General features: G+C 37.1%; 1 protein-coding gene across 1 annotated transcript; it reads right to left on the bottom strand.

Moving 5' to 3' along the window:
- Positions 1 to 9,680: 9,680 nt before the first annotated feature.
- Positions 9,681 to 21,277, bottom strand: LOC127633295 (mitogen-activated protein kinase kinase kinase 8-like). The gene is made up of 8 exons (XM_052112307.1): positions 21,210 to 21,277; positions 20,170 to 20,518; positions 19,688 to 19,858; positions 18,184 to 18,445; positions 15,519 to 15,625; positions 14,249 to 14,401; positions 13,406 to 13,652; positions 9,681 to 13,314 (listed from the first exon to the last, which is right to left on the bottom strand). The coding sequence occupies exons 1-8, from the start codon at positions 21,233 to 21,235 to the stop codon at positions 13,190 to 13,192; spliced, it is 1,440 nt and encodes a 479-aa protein (XP_051968267.1). The 5' UTR covers positions 21,236 to 21,277; the 3' UTR covers positions 9,681 to 13,189.
- Positions 21,278 to 23,027: the final 1,750 nt, after the last annotated feature.

The raw sequence follows: 23,027 nt of genomic DNA, 5'->3' as shown, positions 1-23,027 counted from the left end.
ACCTGTCCAGGGTGTCCCCCGCCTTTCGCCCAATGTTAGCTGGGATAGGCTCCAGCCCCCTGCGACCCTGTACACAGGATAAGCGGTTGACGATGGATGGATGGATGGACCTGAATGATTAGTTCTAAGTAATACATGACAATTCATCTAAAAGGGATGTAAGGGGGATGGTGGTTTTACATGGGTAATGTTTTTTGGTATTTCTTGCAACAAGGGGGATGCCAAGCCCTGTGTGTGTGTGTGTGTGTGTGTGTGTGTGTGTGTGTGTGTGTGTGTGTGTGTGTGTGTGTGTGTGTGTGTTTGACAGAAATACTCAAACCAGCCCGTCTGGCACCAGTAGTCATGCCATGGTCCAAATAACTGAGATCACATTTTTCCACATTCTGATGGTTGATGTGAACATTACCTGAAGCTCCTGACCTGTATCTGCATGATTTTATACACTGCACTGCTGCCACACGATTGGCTGATTAGATAATTGTATGGATGATTGATGGTGCCAGATGGGCTTGTTTGAGTATTTCTGTAACTGCTGATCTTCTGGGATTTTCACTCACAACAGTCTCTAGAATTTACTCAGAATGGTGCCAAAAACTATAAACATCCAGTGAGCGGCAGTTCTGATGACAGAAATGCCTTGTTGATGAGAAAGGTCAACAGAGAATGGCCAGACTGGTTTAAACTGACAAAGTCTATGGTACAAAGGTGTACACTACAGTCTACAAAGACAAAGGACAACTGGCTCTAGAGGACAGAAAGAGATGTGGAAGGCCAGATATACAACTAAATAAGAGGATAAGTACATCAGAGTCTCTAGTTTGAGAAATAGACGCCTCACATGTCCTCAGCTGACAGCTTCATTGAATTCTACCCACTCAACACCAGTTTCATGTACAACAGTAAAGAGAAGACTCAGGGATGCAGGTTTAATGGGAAGAATTGCAAAAAAAAAGCCACTTTTAAAACAGAAATCTAAAAGAAAAGGTTAGAGTGGGCAAAGAAACACAGACATTGGACAACTGATAATTGTAAAAGAGTGTTATGGATCTTAACCCCATTGAGCTTTTGTATGATCAGATAGACTGTATGGTGTGTGAGAAGTGCCAAACAAGACAGCCAACAAGACAGACACATCTATGGCAAGTGTTACAGGAAGTGTGGGGTGAAATGTCACCTGAGTATCTGGACAAACTGACAGCTAGAATGTCAAGGATCTGCAAAGCTCTCATTGCTGCATGTGGAGGATTTTTATTTCTTAGAACTCTTTGAAGTAGTTTAAGAAGTTCTAAAGAAATTACAAATTGTAATTATACATTTTCATGTTATTAATGTCCTGACTTTACATTGTGATCGGTTGAATGCCACTTTGGTGAATAAAAGTACCAATTTCTTTCCATAAGTTCAAAATCTGTACATTATTCCAAACTTTTGGCTGCCAGTGTGAGTTTGGAACAACATGCCTAAATGATGACAGGATGTTAATTTTCCTTAACATGAATGTAAAGAGCTCAGTGAGACAATCATCATTTTAAGATGCAAGATTTGCATCTTTTAAGCTGGGCTTTATGTTTAAAAATACATAAATATGAAGGCCTTGAAGAAATAATATTAACAAGAGTTTGAGAGTCTTATATGAGAGGTTTGTTTATGTTTGTATGAGGCCCAGAGTTTCTCAGAGGCCTGCACGCTGTATTGATCCCTGCTACCGCAGTCTCCCTGGCTCCATGTCTAATCCTGCTTAGATACACATCTACAGTAGTTCTGATCAGAAGAGGGTCATGGGACTTTTCTTTCTCTGAGATGTTTGAGAAACACATGATGAAGGAGTGTAAGCAGACCTCCGAGTGGCGCTTTAGAACTCAATACCTCAGGAATCCACAGGTAGTGTTTTAGTCCTGTCATTATCCTGCCTCTGAAAGCCACTGCACCGTCAGCACAGACAGCATTAAAATACCACAGTTATTAAACTTCAAACTTCTGCCCTCGGCCCGTCACAGAAAGAGACCTTTGTACCTCTTTGTGTATGTATCTGTAAGCAGATAAATGAGAGAGAGAGAGCGAGAGAGCGAGAGAGAGTTAGACTGCAAAAAGAGAGATTCCTGTTAGTCTAGTGGGTTAGATGAATGTTTAGAGTATCACATTTCTTTCAGGATCCTGTGGTAGTTTTTTATATGTCAGTGGATGGACTAAAGTCCTGTAAAGTCTCATGAGTTTAAGTCAATGCATGTGGAGGAAACCCAGTTGACTGTTCGCTTGTGTTTCTAAAGACCACCGTGGCTCTGCTCTGCTCCGCGTCAAGCTGAATGGATGTAAAAGGCAATGCGGTTGTGGACTGAGGGGGATTTGAATATTGAAAGAACATTTACACTGTCAAAAAATCATGCTGTTTTTAACTGGCAAAAACTGGCAGCTGGCAGCTGTGGTTGCCAGAATAATTATGTAAAAAATACAATATAAAATTTGAACAACTTTACAGAGCAATTTGTAAATTTTACAGTTTAAAATTGTTGTAAATTACATGACCACGATGGCACAGTAAAAAAAAATAATCTGTTAAATTTACAGTGAAAAAAAACATCATAAAATGTATATTATCCTTCTAAAATTTTAAAAATCAGCTTTTTACTTTATAAGATATTGTTAATCACCGTACAAATGACAGAAGAGCACATGATGACATGACGTGCATCAATAGTTGCTCTTCCAGGACCAATAAACATGTAGCAACAGAGCTCAGTGTCACTCACACACTCAACACTAAACACCATCAGGGTAAAACATGTGAAATTAAAATAATACAGTAAACATGAACTAAACTACATCATATATAAAACAGAACACCCAATGTAAATTCAGTAACTAAAATTAAAATAAGAAGAAACATAACTATTCCCATAAAATATAATTAAATATGATGGGTCATACAGGGAATTGTGGGAATGCCTATAATTGTTTTTTACTGTAATTTTAACAAAAATTTATTGTAAAAAGGAAATGCAATCTCTTGTAATCAAAACATAATTACATTTTTATCATTAATTGTACAGGAAAGTCATCTAAATACATCTCAAATGTTTTTATTTTTACAACATTCTATTGTAAAAACTACTGTATTGTCTTTTAATATATAAATATATAAATGTACTGTGTATTTTAGAGTTAATATTCATTAATCAATTAATGTTTTATTTCTGTTTTTACCATCTTTTAAGGTTAAAATTACAGACATTTTTACAGTGTAGAGCTGAGGAACAAAGAACATTTTAAATGACTGAAAATTAATGGAAAACTACCAAATCCAATAAAATGTGTGCTATATTAAAGCATGTTAAAATAGCCTACAATGAAGTCATGTCCAACATTTCAGAATCTTATTATAAGCCTTGCCAGAGATGATGACTAAATGATCAGCCCGAAAGAGCCAGAGATTCATATTTAAATGGATAGTTTACCAAAAATGGAAGATTCTGTCATCATTTATTTACTCTCATGCCATTCCAAACCTGTATGTCTTTCCTTTTTCCATGAAGGTTCTTAGAAGAATATCTCAGCACTGTAGTTCCATGCAGTGCAAGTAAATGGTGATCAGAACTTTGAAGCTCCAAAAAGCACATAGAGGCAGTATAAAGGTAATCCAGTCATTAAACACATGTCTTCAGAATGAATATTGATCTGTTTCTCACCAAAACCTATCACATTGTTTCTGTACATGTGAATTTAACCACTGGAGTAATATGGATAATTTTATGCTTACTTTATTTTCTTTTGGGGGCTTCAAAGTTCTGGCCACTATTCACTTGCATTATATGAACTTTCAGAGCTGAGATATTCTTCTAAGAATCTTCATTTGTGTTCACCAGAAGAAATAAATACACATCTGGGATGGCATGAGGATGAGTAAGTGATATGATGAATTTGAATTTTTGGGTGAACTATTCCTTTAAGGCTGGACACTAGAGGCAGACATGACCCAGGTCAGAATTGAACCTGGCTCCATAAAAGCAAACAACTTATTTTGTATGAGTAAGCATTACTATCTATGCTACTGCTTCAACATCTGATTTTCTACCAGACTGTAGTGGCAAGTGTGTTTTGTGTGCTTTAGTGTGCCTTGGTGGAGCAATACCAGCTCAAGAGATTTCAAGCGCCTTACCTAATCAGATCTGCAGCATTACTGAACACACCCTGAACTCACAGTTATGCTGCTTTATGTTCAACACAATAATTTATCATTTGTGTCTTATGCATTGACATTTTCACTAGACTGACTCTTTTATGCTTGGGAGCCATTTTTCTTCAGTCAAATGTGTATTTAATTTATTGTGTGTGTTGAATATGGGGGTGGAGGTGGGCTGGAGGGCAAACAAAATTGAACCGGTAACTCCTGGCCATGCACATATCTCTGATCCAAGTGTGAACAGTGCCAGGAATGAGGGCATTGCCAGGATGAGAGGGGTGCCATTGCCAGGAGTGTGTCATAGCCTGACTCACTAAACTAACCCATACTGTGAACAAAATCAACAAGCTAACAATGCCAATATGTTCACCAGCAAAGTCACCGCGCACATACCCAAAAGTAATTTGTGCAAAGGTTAATTGCATCCATACATAAACAAATAAATAGACACTGGTCATCACACATATGAAAGAATTCCATTAATTCCATTAGATACAAGCAGATATCATTAAAATTCATCATGAGAAGATCTCAATAGATTTCAATCCCATTTCTTATTTTTTTATTCAATTAACATATATTTGCTGTATCAAAACAATAGATGTGAAAGTGCAGCTGTTCTCAGGCACATGTTTTCGGACAAAATGTCTGCAGGGTACTAGGTCTCTAGGTCTATGAATTATGAAAAGTAATAACAATCCTCTGTTTGTATAGTCTGGAGATGGGAAGATTAGGGGACAGTGCGACTCTAGTTTAATGTGTTTGTAAACAATTTCTCTTTGTACACAGTAGCACATACTAACATTAGTGGAGCCACACCAGAGACTATCTGTCTAGGTCCTCTCTCTAGCTATCTGTCTCTCTTTTTATCTGAGTTTAAAGTACCCCCCCTGAATCCAGGAAAGCTGTACACAAAAATTTTGCAATGCAATGCTTTTAATGCATCCACCTTAAATAGATGCGATAATAATGTATAAATAAATAAATCATATATTTTATTTCATAAAACTAAAAAATTATCTTTCAGCCCCAAGAAGACTTTGGGTATGGGAAATATTTTTGGAAAATATATGGGAAATATATTGAAAATCACATTATGAACACAGGAAGCAACTATAAGCCTTTTATTTTTGTCCTGTGATTCGAGACATACTGAGCGTCTCTCTCGCATTGTAGGTCAGAGAGCAACTTACTACATTTAACAGTTCCGGAGTTAAAATGATTTTAAACACTTCAGCATTATATTGTCTTATACTGACCTCTTCTGGAGATACGCTGTAACATTTTAAATTCCATTGTAATACTACGTCGCTTTGTTGCTTGGACTCCTACAATCCCGTCCTGCTCTGTTGACAAAAGTATAGTACAATTTATTTAGTTTTTAAAAATGTTATAGATTTTTGAGTCTCTGAATCTGGTTGTCTGATACATTAGCAGTTCTTGTTTATGCTCTTAGTCAGGGAGTAACGGAATGCATGTAACGGGATTACGTATTTAAAATACAAAATATAAGTAACTGTATTCCAATACAGGTACAATTTAAATAATTGTAATTAGAATACATTTACATTCAAAAAGAATTTGGATTACTGAAGAGATTACATTTTATTGTAATTTTTTTCATTTAATATTTAGGTCCTTTCAGATGGAAAACATTCATACATATAAATGATGTGATCCAAAGTGCATTTGAACAGCAGTAAAACACTTTCTTATGATGTGTTACATTCATACCAGCAGACAGAGAAGTACGTTTGAAGTAAGTTTGGACCTGAAGAAATAGAAATAAACTTTGTGTAAATTGTCAGCTTTACGCTAAGCTAAAATGCTATTTCTAGCCATTTTACATGCACATGTTACCAGGCACGATCATATTTTATATCATATCTTATTCTTGATAATCATTTTTGTATTGTTTTGCTGTACAAATATCAAAAAATCCTTAAAACAAGACCAATTAGCTTAATCTTGTTTTAGAAACAACATTGCATAAGATATTTAGAGTTTTTATAGTCAAAACAAGTGAAAAATCTACCAGTGCTGAAGAAGTATTTAGAATATGTTACTGACCTTGAGTAATCTAATGGAATACGTTACAAATAACATTTTACATAATGTATTCTGTAATCTGTAGTGGAATACATTTCAAAAGTTACACTCCCAACCCTGCTCTTGGTGATTTAATAAATTAAAATATGAAGTTTTTAAAGGAATAGTTCACCCAAAATTCAAAATTCTCTCATCATTTACTCACCCTCATGCCATTCAAGATGTGTATGACTTACTTTCTTCAACACAAACAAAGATTTCTAGAAGAATATCTCAACTCTGTTGGTCCTCACAATGCAAGTAAATGGTGACCAGAACTCAGAAGGCCTAAAAATGGCATAAAGGCAGTATAAAAGTAATCCACATGTCTCCATTTGTTAAATCCATATCTTCTGAAACAATATGATAGGTGTGGGTGAGAAACAGATCAATATCAGTCCTTTTTTTATTATTAAGCTCCACCTTTGACCAGCCTCGACCATGGTTGCTGAATGTGAATGAACGAGTGAATGAATGAACAAATGAATGAATGAATGAATTAATTAATTAATGTTGTATATAGTGCTTTTCTGACACTGCACTCAAAGAGCTTTACACAGTGAACAGGGGACTCAACTCAACCACCACCAGTGTGCAGCATCCACCTGTATGATGCGACGGCAGCCATAGTGCGCCAGTACACTCACCACACACCAGCTATTGGTGGAGAGGAGAGAGGTGGTGATAGAGCCAATTAATGGATGGGGATTATTAGGAGGTCATGATTGAGCAGGGCCAATGGGGGAATTTGGCCAGGACAGGCTTACACCCCTACTCTTTACAAAAGGTGCCCTGGGATTTTTTAATAACCACAAATGGTCAGGACCTCGCTTTAACGTCTCATCCGAATGACGGATGGAATGTGAAAGTGAAAGTCACTTCAACACCAGCATGTGGAAGTGAAAGTGAATGTTTAGATTTACAGTTGAAAAAGGACTTAAATATTGATCTGTTTCCACCCACACCTATCATATTGTTTCAGAAGAAATAGATTTAACAACTGGAGTCTTATGGATTACTTTTATACAGTTTTTTGGGCCTTCAAAGTTCTGGTCACCATTCACTTGCATTGTGAGGACCAACAGAGCTGAAATATGGTTTTAAAATCTTTGTTTTTGTCATTTGTGTTCTGCAGTAGACAGAAAATCATAAACATCTGGGATGGAATGAGGGTAAGTAAACGATGAGAGAATTTTCATTTTTGGATGATCTATCCCTTTAAACCTCTTATAATGGACAGTTACTAAACCAACAGACAGTGCATTAGCATCTATTTTTCCAAATTTGGTTGGCCCAATTGTGGTAAGTTTCTACCCCTTTCCCTTTCACATCTGTTTGAATTCCATTGATAGTTGCTTCAGCTATATTTAGTCATGATTTTCTTCCAACCTTAAAGGTGTACTTAGTATTTTATCATTTTGAAACAATCATGACAACATAAGATGAAGACTCCTGTCATATCAGTAACATTATAAAAGCTGTTTTATCCCTCATGGGGGCTGCCATGTTAGGATCACATGACCAGCCTAAAACTAATTTCTTAATCTCAGAAACTGCCCTGCTATTGAACAATTGGCTTTCACTCATGGATTGAATTGATCACTGTGAGTAGTGAATTTGTGTCATGACATTAGTAATTGAAAACTATTGCATTGAAATGATGCTGGATCCAGGATTCTTGGTGTCAATGTAATTTCAAGACGGCACATTGAAAAATGACTGAATGCACCTTTAAAGCCAAAGATCCTTAGAACACACTCAACACACAATTAAAATGGTTCCCTTTTTTTTTTTAGCTTTTCAACAGTGTATAATAGTTTTTGCATGATTGGGTGAGTGTGGTTTGTGTTCACATGTCTGTGGGCTTTTGAGTGTAGGATATTAGCAAGTGATTTTAGCAAAGTAACACATCATGCTAAAAATGGTTTTCCATTTATTGTGTGATATCACTCACTCTACATTTGAAGTGTCAGGGAATAAATTCCCCCTCACTTCCTCCACTCCACTTTTCAATTTACTAGCAAGGGGAAACCCATTTTCTCCTCAATTTAACCGTGCTGACCATGCTGTCTCTTTCTCTCTCTCTCTCTCTCTCTCTCTCTCTCTCTAGTTTTCAGTTTTTAAGGTGCTTTATTGGCATGACAAACATTTTTACATACGTATTGCCAAAGCGTTTACAGCTGGGCTGCATTCAAATAAAATAGTATGAAAAAATACTTTATTATAAGATTAAAAAAAGACTAAATATACAATGTATTCTTGACAAATCACAAATTTAAAGTTCCACATTTAGGAAAAATAAAATATTACTAAAAAACTATAAGAAAGGGACAGGGCAAAGTATGTTGGAGGTGCAGACTCGGGTCAGATCACTCAATGTCCCTCATTCTGTGGCTGACAGACACATAATGTGCTGTTATCACACAGCACTCCTTGTGTTCTCCTAATAAGAAGGGCAGGTTATTACTTGTTAAATAGTGAAATGTGCTGTGAATATGTTTAATTTTGTGGAGAAAGGAAGACTTGCAGTCTGAGATTTAAGATGACATTTATTTGATGAATATAAAACAGAAATGTAATGTCTCTCTTTGGCGTAGGCCCCGTCTGGCGGTCTGAAGAAGTTGTACTCGGAACCGTCACACCCTGCCGGAGATAGGAGGCATGGGGCGAGGAGCCTACCCCAGTGCAGGATGGGATTCAACTGGTGGTGGGGTGGTGGAGGTTGCTGTGTTAGCACACTGAAACAGTAATGTGAAAGATTGTGAGCAGACTTATAAAGCAACCGCTTACATGTGATTGGCTGGGAATTACACAGATAATGGTGCGATGATGTACAGCTGCTAGTCTTCCAGCTAGAACTATGCTGCGCTTACATTTCCCGTATAGCTGGGTATTTTGTGCATTCTGTTACAAAATGCATTTCTGTCTCGATTTTGTTTTGGTCACAGTGTGGACACAACATTTCTTCCTATGGCAGCCATATTTGTCTGCCCTTTTCTATAGCGAGGTTGTGTCCAATGAGTCTGTACCTTGTCTTTCAGCTGATGGCTCTCAGTTTTTGTACAGATAGTCTGCCATGTTGTATTCTCTTTTTAGGGCCAGATAGCATTGCATTTTGCACTGTTGTTGTGTTTGATTTTCCCAATAAGTTATATAATTACATTTTATTTGTGTTGTAATTTTGCTGTATCTAATTAGTTTAGCAGTATTGTTCTGGTCCAGGTCTTCAGTGTGATGAAGGTTAGTTAGAGATGCTCTCTCGCTCTCCCTAACGACACAGAAGCAAGACACGTAGACCATTAATTTTCAGTGTTATTACTGTAACTGGAAATATTTATGCATGAGTAAGAGTCAATTATGAAAGGGTCAGAACATGTTTTTTATTCATAGTTTGACTCTCTGTGTACAAATCAAAACATACCATATTTGCAAATATGAAAATATACATTTACATTTAGTCACTTAGCAGATGCTTTTATCCAAAGCGACTTAAAAATGAGGAAAATATCAAGCAATCTGTCAAACTAAAGTCAACAGTATCTGCAGTATCACACTGCCAAGTTCTCAGTTCAAATACATGACATTGAATGCATCCATCCATATTTGTCAGCTATATATGTCTACTTCCTTATTGGTTTTGTGTTGTACTTCTGCATTTCGATCACGGGAGAGCTAACAGGAAACATTGTCATTGGAATACAAATTACAAACCTAGTTAAATTAGATGACAGTTCTTACAAAGAGATCAGTACTGTGGGAAAATAATTTACATTCTGTATGTCAACTTAGATGATTTAACCTTTAGTGAATACAAAATGTATCCCCTAAAAAGTGTTTGAACCTGCCCACTAAATGACACGTCCCTTTTTAATCCTTATCAGCGATAAGAATTTTATTTTACAACTGCTGGGCCTCACTTCACAGCTTACTGTAGATTGATAAGCAGAAAAGATATCAGATTTTCCCAAAATAATTTGTGTAATGCTTTTCAGAGTACAGTGATGAATCATACATTAATCATCATTTTTATTCCATTTATTTTATAACTTTCCCCAAGAACAAACAGATAGCAACCTTGGTCTTTGGTGATACTATCTGTTTTTACAGGTGCTTTTTATGGTCTTTCCAGAATGACTGACTTTTCTGAAGAAATGTTTGTTGCTTAAACCAGCCATAATGTCATTTTACCTTGTTTATCTGGAATGATAACTTTTAAATGCATATTGTAACATTTGACAAAAGAATCATAAAAGCTCAATTGACAGCATAACGACATAACATATTTTTCCAAGTTATCAAATTAATAAAAGGTTCAAATTTACACAGATTACAACAAGTTCTTTCATATAGATGCAGTGCATCCAGAAAGTATTCACAGTGCTTCACTTTTTCCAAATTTTGTTGTTACTGCTTTATTCCAAAATTGATTAAATTTATTATTTTCCTCAAAATTCTACAAACAATACCCCATAATGACAATGTGAAAGAAGTTTGTTTGAAATCTTTTTGTTTGAAAAAAAAAATCACATGTACATAAGTATTCACAGCCTTTGCCATGATACTCAAAAATGTTTCTACAAATTGATTGGAGTCCACCTGTGGTAAATTCAGTTGATTGGACATGATTTGGAAAGGCACACAACTGTCTATATAAGGTCCCACAGTTAACAGTGCATGTCAGAGCACAAACCAAGCCATGAAGTCCAAGGAATTGTCTGTAGACCTCCGAGACAGGATTGTATCGAGGCACAGATCTGGGGAAGGGTACAGAAAAATTTCTGCAGCATTGAAGGTCCTAATGAGCACAGTGGCCTCCATCATCTGTGGAGGAAGACGTTTGAAAGCACCAGGACTCTTCCTAGAGCTGGCCGCCCAGCCGAACTGAGCGATCTGTGGAGAAGGGCCTTAGTCAGGGATGTGACCAAGAACCCAATGGTCACTCAGACAGAGCTCCAGCATTTCTCTGTGGAGAGAGGAGAACCTTCCAGAAGAACAACCATCTCTGCAGCACTCCACCATTCAGGCCTGTATGGTAGAGTGGCCAGATGGAAGTCAGAGCCCAGACTTGAACCCGATTGAACATCTCTGAAGAGATCTGAAAATGGCTGTACACCGATGCTCCCCATCCATCCTGATGGAGCTTGAGAGGTCCTGCAAAGAAGAATGGGAGAAACTGACCAAAAATAGGTGTCCCAAGCTTGTAGCATAATACACAAAAAGACTTGAGGCTGTAATTGGTGTCAAAGGTGCTTCAACAAAGTATTGAGCAAAGGCTGTAAATACTTATGTACATGTGATTTATTTTTAATACATTTGCAATGATTTCAAACAAACTTCTTTCACATTGTCATTATGGGGCATTGTTTGTAGAATTGAGGAAAATAATGAATTTAATAAATTCTTAAATAAGGCTGTAACATAACAAAATGTGGAAAAAGTGAAGCGCTGTGAATAGATGCACTGTATATAGGCATGAAAACTGCAGTACAGAGAAACACTTGCCAACTTGATACACACAAGAATGTGTGTATAATATGTGTACACAAGAAGTTAAATATTAATAAAAAAAATTTAAAAAATCCTTAATTTAAATGCTTGATAAAGGTAGACTTTTTACCTGCAAGACCATTGTGTTAATCTGGAGCATCTATTAAATTAAGTGCATGTTTGCATTGCAATTACCACATTCCATGGGAATAAAAACCTGAGGTGTTTTTTTCAGTACCATCTGAAAAAGAGTTTAATTTGAACCCTTTAAAGTCTTTGCTGTAGTGTGCTTTTTGGCATCTCTAATCTTGACAAGGGTTGTTGTGTTGACCAGGTATCTCAAATAAAGATATTTAAAGACCCAAGGCACTCACACTGAGATTGCAACACATACATTACAGTGAAACTTTTCTAAAATGAGTAGCTAAACTCACATACTAACATGGAATCTGAGTCAGCTAACCTTACAATATTCAAATTACTCAGGCTTTAAATCGTAACACATTCAAAAATGACACAAAAACATTTAATCACATACAGTATGTGACAGCCAAGATTTAGATTGATATACTTGCAAATATTATGATTAATATTTCACACACAATATTGGTGCGGCTATCCTCAAGAGGACTCTCCATAGACAGAATTATTTTTATACTGTACAAACTATTTTTACATTTTCAAACAAACATCGTTTAGTAAGTTTTTAAGCGATTTTAATTATGAGGACACAAAAAAAGTCCTCATAAACCACATTTATAGCAAAATACCCTTGTAAATACCAGTTTGTAACCTAAAAAAATATCCTCGTATACCACCCACCCACACACACACACATACACACTAACCCTACAAATGTAGGTCAGAAAGCATTCCCGTTTAGATACATCTGTCATTGTACTTCATTGGATTAGACACATATACAGTATTTAACATAGCACTGCTATGTTAAAAAAAAAAACAAATTCAGCTATTTGCTGCAATAATTTAGTATTATATGTTTTTGCATGAACATTTTGGCATATTTTAAATCACAGGTTTACTCTCACTAAGGCCTGCCCATATAAGTAAATGATATAAAATATGGAAAACATAAAGCATTCACTTATAGCACTGCTACAGTGATTTACAATTTAAGTTAGGTCTTAAAAACAATTAAACTACATATTTTGTTTTAGTTTGTATTTACTAAACAATATGCTGTAATTTTATTTTCATGTTCCCAAAGCACAGAAATCTAACTGTGTAAACAAGATATCACCTCACAAACAGTTGATGACCAGCTCTAATTGCACAACTCATTGTCCCACAGTGCCACCAATGATCCAGACTTGATCCACTGATCTGATCCATCTATTGAGTTTGGTACGGTTTATATGAACGTAAACTATACAAAATACCCCACTGGTCCTTGTATGAAGGTTTATCAGATCTGAACTAGCCATATTCACTGGTTGGTGGCCCCCTCACCATACTGTAGTAACCAGCCAGGGCACCCAGATCAATATAGAGGGATCCTTTCTTTTTACAATGTCCAGAGTCCTCCATGTACAGGGAAGAGTCTAAAAATAAAACAGGAAAGGATGTCAAGGCATGCAAATGAACAAATTTGACAGAATATGAATATATGTGTTAATTTGTTGCATATAGTACCTTGGGTGCTGTCTGAAAGCTGACTCAGCTGTCGCAAAAGTGGGTGTGTGCCATCCTCCAGCGCAGAGTCCAGACTCCAACAACGTGGCTGATCGTCCCGAGATGGATGGAGGGCCTCCTCGTTGAGTAATTCTTTGGCAGAGCTCCTCCGTGCTGGTACCCTGTCAAGTGCATGCTCCAGGAGCCTGCGCATTGCAGGGCTACAGCTTTCTGGAATGTCTTCTAGAGGAGGGGCCAGTTTATGGATCTGCATTCAGAAAGACAGGAATGTCAAAATCAATCATGGCACAGGTGCATTCACAAAAAATAAAAATGGCAGTATGCAAAGAAGAGACATTGTGCATGAATTTGCATTCATTTATATGAAAAGGAAGTGCAGTCAGTGAAAAGGGAACTGAAACCAATCTTGCTTGCAATACAGATGTTCAATGTTGCCTAATTTGTAAATAGAGGGCTTGCAGTCTGCTTACATTAAAAAGACAATTCTTAAAGTGAAACATGCAAACTAACAACATTTAAATAGTCTACAATACACACATACAGGAAGCTTAGGCTGCTGATGCAAAAAATTAAATAGCATGAAAATTGCTCGTAATGGAAAGGAGAACTTGCCATCACAAGCTACGCCTCTTTCCTTTAGAGCAGTTTAAACGGAACAACTGAAAGACATGCATGAGACATGCTACACTAAAAACAGCTTTTCAAGCTATGACATAAGCCGGCATGTCTGGGTTTTGCTCTGTGGTTAATGTATAGTCGGGGACACTCCCTATACTTTTGCAGATACAACGCATACAATAATTAGTCCAATAAACCATAATAAACTAGAGAAAACACACTCACTATATAGAGGTATGAGGGGTAGGCTGTTCGGGGGTACCTCCTAACCCACGGAGGGCTGCCACTCAGCATGTGTATGATTGTGGTTCCCAGACTGTAGATGTCAGTCTTTGTGTTGTGGCCTCGACACAGAACCAACTCTGGACTCATGTACATCTGTACAAATGGACAAAACAATTACAATTTCAGAGACCACGTGTGCAGAGGAGTGCATGTTGATACTATATACTATATGGCCAAAATACATGTGGACTCCCAACAACCACACCCATATGTGTGTGATGAGAATTTTAAGTGAGCATTTCAAAATCATTGCTATTAATGGGAAGCTGGTCCTCCCTAACAACTTCTGCACTTCCGGGAAGGTCTTCCACTACATTTGGTCCCATTCAAGAATTAGTATAGCATCTTACAGGTACTGATGGCCTGGCTTTCATCCCAATGGTGTTCCTTGGGGTTCAGTTCTGGGCTTTCTGCAGGCCAGTCAAGTTTTTTCCACACCAAACACAGTAAATAATTTTAATGGACCTTGCTTTGTGCACAGGTGCATTGTCATGCTGGAATTGAAAAGGGCCCTCACCAAACTTTTGCTGCAATGTTGGTAATAACACACTTTTCTAGATTGCCACTGTATGACATAACATTAAGAATTGTCGTGACTGGAATTTAAGAGACTAGCCAAACACGTTAATCAGAAGGTGGTCAATTTTTTTGACCATGTTGTGTGTGTCTAAAAGCATACATGGATTATGTTGTACAGAATACCCATGATAATACAATATTGCAAATAAATACAAATTTCATCAGTCACTCTAAATGGAGTTATTGTAGTATCTTTTTTCTATCTTGGGAGGAGGTGCCACTCACTGCACTGGCCCACAGTAAACCACTTTATTATTCTACGGTATGTGGGGAAATTGTGCTGTTCAACATAACATGCTGTACTTTCCAAATGGGGCAAAAAGTAATCACTAAAGGATACTAGCATGCATGTTTGCATGAGTTCTCTTGGGATTTTCCCAGAGTTTGTTAGGGGACAGAAAGTGAGATATGAGAAGGAAAAAGTTTTTGTCTGTTTGCATCATTAATAGCTTTATGTATCTCCCTCCAGCATTTCAGAATTATCATTTAAATAAATGTGCAGTGTGGTGCATGTGACTATAAGACAGTATTTGTGCATTGTTGTGACATCAGCTACATGCACAATCAGTAAATGCAAGTAGACATAGTATAGAAAAGTCAATGAGTGCAAAATAAATTAATACACACTCACCTCTGTGCCACGCAGGTCCCTGGGAACATATATGTCATCCTTCATCTGAACTGTAAGCCCAAAGTCCACCAGCACAGCTTTGGCAGACATCAGCACAATATTACTAGCTGCCGGGATAAAATTATGTGTCTTAGACATACTGTATCAAAGCTGAAGACGCATTCATAAATATTTAATAATCTTTGAGTAGGGCTGGGCGATATGGACAAAATTGTTATCAAGATAATCTTTTTCATATTGTTCGATATATCGATATTTATCACGATATACATTTACACATTGCACTTTCTTTTTTTTATTTCAAATAAATAGTCTCTACAAAACTACACAGGGGGTCCAGAGATGGCCAAAGCAGTGGGGTCTGCGGGATCTTTTACCAATTTTACCGTCTTTTACCGTTTATCAATTGAAAATGAATGTTAAAAGATCATCTGTTTGTTCTGAAGCATAGTGACAGCAGTCCAGTATTTGTTGGAATATTTTTACATTATAATAAAAACCACTTGACTTGACTTAAAATGAAATATTGTATATATTTCTTTAGATTCAGATACCCAAGTATGGGGCATAGAAGCCCTTGTGACTGTGGAATGATGCTGAATGTGGGTTATGGGGTGTACCGAGAGAACATTTAGAAAACCTTTTTTTTTTTTTTATTTAAAAAACATTTGTATATTTTCATTAAAGTGAGAGACTAGTCTACCAACTAGTAATTTTAGTCTTTCCTTACCCATTCCAGACATATAATTAAGTTTCACAAAATTAGAACAGAAATCAATTTGTTTATTATTAAAGGCTCGTAACATGCTGATTAATAAAGATACATTTAGAAGGGAAAAACGGTTTGGTCTAAAAGTTGCTTTGAAACCACGTTAACTCATGTGACGCTTCATGTCTACACACATGCAGGGGAAAGAGGCAACGCGTGCGGAACGGGACAGGGCACAATATTCTAGAGAACAATATTCAAAATTACAGCACAGAAAGATCAGAGCTGTTGTCCACATCACTGTTGTTCTGTCGCGCTCTTCACTAGACACGATGAGAGGGCGCAACCGTTGTCATGAAGTCTTGCGGTAAAGATGGAATCAATCCGGTGTCCGATGTAGCCTAATCATTAGCAAGGCAGCTAGCATTAGCAAGTTCATCCAGTCTGACCCTACGTTACCACTGGTGCATTGTGAGCGGAGCTAAGAGCGTTTTCAATTCATTCCTATAAAGCCGAGCGTCATTTCATCCGCCACAGTGGAAACGCAGCCTGAGAAAGCCGAACTGCTTGTGTTTTAGTGGCAGGCAGTAAATATAGAAAATTACTCAAAAGCTTATCATGTATTTTCTTTATCGTGATATATATCGATATCGTTTTATCGCCCAGCCCTATCTTTGAGATATTGTAACCACATTTCAACTATTTCTGAAAAAGTGCAAAAACATTACATTTTAAGGCAATAATAAAGTTCAAAGTGTTCAGTTATCTTCTTGATATGTGCATTGCAAGACAAGCACCAAGATGTTGCTTTCTTGAATTAGGGTGAGGACATTACCCATGGGATGGCTTGCATGGTTGAATGAATGTTTTAAAAATAGATCAACAGAATTCTCAAAACCCTCTTTCTTGAACTCCCCTCATATTTCGCTCAAACTGCAATAACAAGTTTTCTCTCCAAATCAAACATCAAGAAGCCAGCACTCAAAACCACAAAGCAGGCTATTGTGATTGGTCACTCAGCACACTGAATCATGTCACAATTTCTTTCTTTCTTTTACCCCTCTCAGTCTGACTAATTTTGACAGCATAACTGACAGTCTTCTGACCAAAGCCATGTAAATTAATACATGTGAGTAATCGCGTCTTCTTCCTTTTCTATTTCCTGACTGGAAATTCCAGATGCCTGAGAGGTCATAAGCCACAGCACTACGTTCTGATTGGGTCTTGAGTATGACTACACACCACCAGAATGTTGTTGGCTACAACTTCACCACATTAGATTAAGTCATGCTCCCAAGCGCTGATGGACAAAAAAAAAAAAAAAACACTTCTCTAGCCTGTGGCCAATCCTGTGTCAATCAAACAACACTGCTACTTCCTCCCAATGGCCTAGTTTTAAGCTCTTTCAAAAAAGGTACCTCCCTGACCACACACACATTATCTGATTTACCTACAGAGCACCTTTGTTGCATTCACAGGTGAAATAGCTGTGATTTCTGGCATGCCTGTATGTTGTTTTAAAGTGCTTGTGGTTGCAATGCAAAAAGTCCTGAACTGCTTTTGACCTTCAGCAATGTTTTGAACTGTTCCAATTTTAAGTAGCTGATGTAATGAACAAAAACAATGTCTTTGGCAGGTAACTGCAGTGATGTAAATCTAAAATCCATTATGGGTAAATTCCTGTTATGCAGAACTTTTTAAACTCTGTTACCTTTACACTATTGTTGTAATTTAAGGAAATATTTCTATAAAAGGTATACCAGATGTTCCTTTTTTTAATTATTTAAAATTCACCCCTATATCAAAAACTGATTATCTTTTAGAATGAAGTTTAGTTGTAAGTTTAATATTCTATCCAGTATATGAATACAATTATTCTGGGGGACATGGCAATGTATTGCATAGTACAGTTCCAATGAACCTTATGATGTAATGCAATGCCATGGAAACACATACGTTTGATGTCATGGTGTATGATGTTGCGAGAATGCAAGAATTCCAAGCCGCGTAGAACTTGCTGAGTGACCCAGATGATCTCAAACTCTCTCATTGGGCCGCAGCTCTCCAGCTTCTCCAGAACCGAGCCACCTTCCCCTGCTTCCATGAACAAGTGCACAGTTTTCTTCCACAGCAGTGCCCCATAGAGCTCTGCTATATTCTCATGCCGGAACTGGGCTTGGATTTCCACATCTGCAGGCTTGAAATGCTCTAAAGCAATCTGGAGAGAAAGTGCAAAACATTATTCAAACAGATCATCAAATCATTTGCCTTGTAAATCTGTTACACTATGGATGTGCACCATAAACTGAGCTTGTTTATTACACTTATGCATAAAAAGACAATCAATCAATCGCCCATCTACAGGCATTAACAGAAAATAATCTATGGAAAGTATTTGATCAGAAAAGCATTGCCATCAACAACACAATTTTGATTATAAAAAGTCAAATTACAAATTGGCGCAAAAGGCGGAATCAAACTCAAGTAAAAAAACACATCCACAACATTGTTACAACTCAGGTCAGTGCAGTGTCACTAAGGGTGCAGACTGTCATCAGTTTCTGTGTTTCCACCAGACTTTTGGAGTGCAAATAAATTTAAGCTATGATCTATGAATGCATTTCCCCATATACATTTTCACAATATTACAAGAATGACAAGACTATTAACCATATTACCCAACAATCCACCCATCCAATTTTATAATATTAGACCAAAACACCAAAGGCCACATTGAGAGTGTGAATGTTATTTTTTATATATTCCACAAGACCCTGTCAAATTGACCACAAGTCTGAAATGTCTTCTCCCACTAGACATCAGTGCTCTTTCACATAGCTAAGACTTCATCTCTGTGGGCAGCATGTTTCCACAGGGGCGTTCCTGTCAGGTTTCCTGTATACGTTACAGACATTCTAATTTTCTGTTATTACACTGCAGCTGCACACTGACCCTCTGAGCATTAAAGAGAAATCGGGTTCTTTCTCAAAATGAACTGTTCCTCTTTTCAAAACATTCTCTCGTTGCTGGTATAGTTTCTACAGGAAGTATGTCTCTTTTTTGGGCCATTATTTTAATACTTATGGATTCACAAGAACAGCACATGCTGATGCATATGATTTTTGCAAGATCATATGATGAAACACACATTCAGTATCATGTGGCTTTGGTGTCTTTTTTTTTAAGTCCTTATTTAGTACTGGCTCTCTATAGCACAAAATTGAACAGACTGTGATCAATCCCTTTGTGTATACAGTATATGTTATGGGGTTATGTTTTGTTTTTGTTTTTTTTAATTCCCTGAGGTTTTCAACATATTATTTTGAACAGACAGTACAAAAATGTTTTTGCCTTACTCGTGAAAGAACACAAATTCCAAGAAGGGAAGTTATGTCCGTTTAAGCTTCAAAGGGGAGTAAAAACAACTACCTTTGCCACACAGTTGCATTTGCAGACTTACCAGTTTGCATGCCATTCGCTTTCGAGTTTTAATGTCCTGGGCCAGATGGACCTTCCCAAATGAGCCTTTGGGAACATGTCCAGGGCCGGGGGGCTTATAGGTCAGTTTCCATGGAAACAGAAGTACGTCCAAGTCAATACGATAATGCCCCTCCTTAATGATCATGTCTGTCTGCATGAACAAAGCAAGACATACATGAGATGAGGTAACTTATGACACAACTTGACACAAATCCAGGGTGAATCCAGTACAAATGTACAGTATTATATACAAATATAATTTGCTCTTACTTATCCAACAATGTCCAAACTTGGGTATAATGGTGTGCACAAATAAACAGAGCAGACAAGGAATTTGAGAGGTTCTAACTAAATTTTCTTAAATAATGCAGTTATGGACTGTACATTGCAACTGCATGTATTATTGTAATCTTTGCCTAACTGTTTTTTTAGTGAATCAAATGAACTGCCATTAGAGCTTACCTTGTTCAGCAGGACACCCATTTCTTTACGCACCTCTGAGAGAGAGGAGGATGGTGCATTTGAGACCATATTCACAAAGTCCAGTAGTTCAGACGGTGTCCCATAACGGACCTTTCCGTGATTTTTCATCCGTGAGATCAAATCATGTGATGCCACCGTCTCAGATGTCTGCTCATTCTCATCCATGTCGTCTTCAGAGAAACTTTCTTCAAATGACACCTCTGATTCAACTTCCTTGCAAACACAATAAAAATGATCTGCCTCTTGAATGAAGTCTTCAATGTTCATGTGAGCAAGAAGCAGTTCTATACCAGCATTTTCATTCTTGAACTTCATCCTTGACTGAGTCCTAGAAAAGAATGTTTGATGCATGTTAGAAACACGGTACGCACCTGCCTTGCCACCTGTGCCCTGTGTGAGCTTGTGGGCATGGATGCTGTTTTCAAAGACAGTACTCATATGTTTACAAGTGTGTGGTTAGGTATGTTTACTGATCAGCATGCTTGCCCTGTTATGCCTGCAAGTGAGTTGTGTTTTTCAGGGGCTGGGAAACCCCAGAATAAGCAAAAAAGCCTATATTTGAACTTAAGTCTGGAAAATTTTAAATGTCTTTTTGAGGTCTTACTGCACAAATTCACCTACAACTATGTAAATAAGCAATTTTTTTTTAACAACGTTGAGGTTGGCTGTCAGTTTTAACAGAGATCCCCACAATCCTAACTTCCTCAACAGACTATTAGAATGGTACTGAGAATGTTTACATAGCCTCATTTTATGAGATGGAACCATTTATTATCATTTTTTGTGTTTCAAAAGCAACTGAGCTACCAGTGCCAACCTAAACAGCATTCAGAGTCACCTCACCTCAGCCCAGGAGAATATGCAGCGTCTGTATTTAATGCCCCAATATACTGTCTAAGTATGCAGCTGGTTTTGAAACAACCTGTTTATTGTTTTCCTTTCTCACAGCTTCTCGACAGTACAGTTATTAAACATAAGCTATCTATTATATATATATATGTTAACAGCAGTTTACTTACATATGTTTGTTCACAGCAAGGCACATACTCTCTGGTTGTCCATAGTTCCACTCACTGACGATTTTACAGACTACGCTCACAGATAAGAGGAATTCGTGCGGCGCCTACGTCACATGCGGTTTCGTTTTCTCTTTTCTCTCTGAAGAGGTGAGAGGCATTTTCTCTCTGAGGTCACGGTATGATTTTTTTTATTCTACCACAGTCTCCTATCAAACTCTTCTGTGGAATATAATATTCATCTTCATGATTCTCTTGCGCAAGAGAAAGTATTTGTTACAATATCGCGGTAGCATGAAGAATAAACCGTTAGTCTATATAAACTACATCTGTCTACAGTCTACAGCACTACTGCCACATTTTGATCCATTTTTAAAAGTGCTTAAACTTTGCATTCAAGCTTAAGATGCTGGTTTACAGCAGTGTTTTCCAGTTTTTTTTTTTTTTTTGCATTTAGCATTATCATTTAAATTGTTTATTATTTAGGCTATTGATAAATCAGTATTGGCATCCCTTTATCATTAGCCTACCTATTATTGTTAAAGAAAAATCCCTCAATTCGATTATGGTTTAATGCAGATTAATTTTGGATATTAAGTTATAGCTTAATCTCCATTTTTCTTATATCAGAAACAAATTATCTCTATATTACAAAATATGAATTTTAGTTCACATAATTACGCTCTATTGCATGCTTTATTGTTTGTGTGTGTGTGTGCGTGCGTGCGTGCGTGCGTGCGTGTTTTAATTTACTTAAAGGTGTCAAGAAATGCTTTTTATAAAATATTATTATTATTCCCTGAGGTCCACTGAAAATGTCAATCACGTTTTTTGTAGTTGCACCAAACCTGTAATAGTTAGTAATAAATGATCATTTTCCACGCTGTCTCTCAAATGCTCGTTTTGGCATCAGCATTAAACTTCAATGTTTATGATTGGCTAACATGTGCAGCCCATCAAATACAGCCATATTTGAAACTCAGTCAGAAGAGAACGATCAAGCTCCAACGTAAAAAAAATAAAAATAATTTCAGCGTTTACAGTTAACGTATAACCAACCCATTGCATCTGAATTTATCAAAGTACTCAAGCTTGTAGCTACTCAACTTGATACTCAAGTTGTGTCTTTTAAACGTGTCGCGAAAAATATGACAACGGTCAAAGATAACTGTTTCATGCATGTTATATGCAAGAAAAACGTCAAAATAGTCCACATGAGTCCCCTCTGGTGTTAGTTGGTCACACTAGGCCTGTCTCTCTAAAGGAGCTCTAAAGGTCTCTCTCCCTCTGTTTACGATACGAACTGAACGCCAGTGGGCGGGGCCAAGGATGCGATGATGCATGTTGTGGGGTGCAAATATAACTGAGCAATATCTCTTGACATCACGAACACAGTTTTTAGAACAAGACGTTTCAGAAATATGGGAATTATAAATGCTCTATTTAGACTGGGGAGGAAGTTTTGAGTTCTGAAATGTACAGTATGTTTTTATAGTACAGTTACGTCATATACTGTATGTCTAAATAAAGGAAAATTAGATTCTCCATTTCATGACCCCTTTAAATAGTTCTACGTTATAAGGCGTTCTTGCGCACTGTGAAAGGCGCCAATTAAATAACATTATATTTTATTATTATTGTAATATTATTATTATAATTTTATTAGTATTATTAGCTTTTTTAAAATAATAAAAAAAATGTCCATGTATTCCACGTTGTAAAAACACGTTTTGTCAGGTAACCTAAAAAGTGTGCTTTGTGTGTATCTACATTAGGCCTGCCTGGTTTCATCAAATTCAAAAATGTTATTTAATCTGACTT

The sequence above is a fragment of the Xyrauchen texanus genome, chromosome 40, assembly GCF_025860055.1.
Source record: "Xyrauchen texanus isolate HMW12.3.18 chromosome 40, RBS_HiC_50CHRs, whole genome shotgun sequence".
Lineage (NCBI taxonomy): Eukaryota > Metazoa > Chordata > Actinopteri > Cypriniformes > Catostomidae > Xyrauchen > Xyrauchen texanus.
Note: the sequence above shows the minus strand (reverse complement) of the source record. Positions and strands in the feature narration are given on the sequence as shown.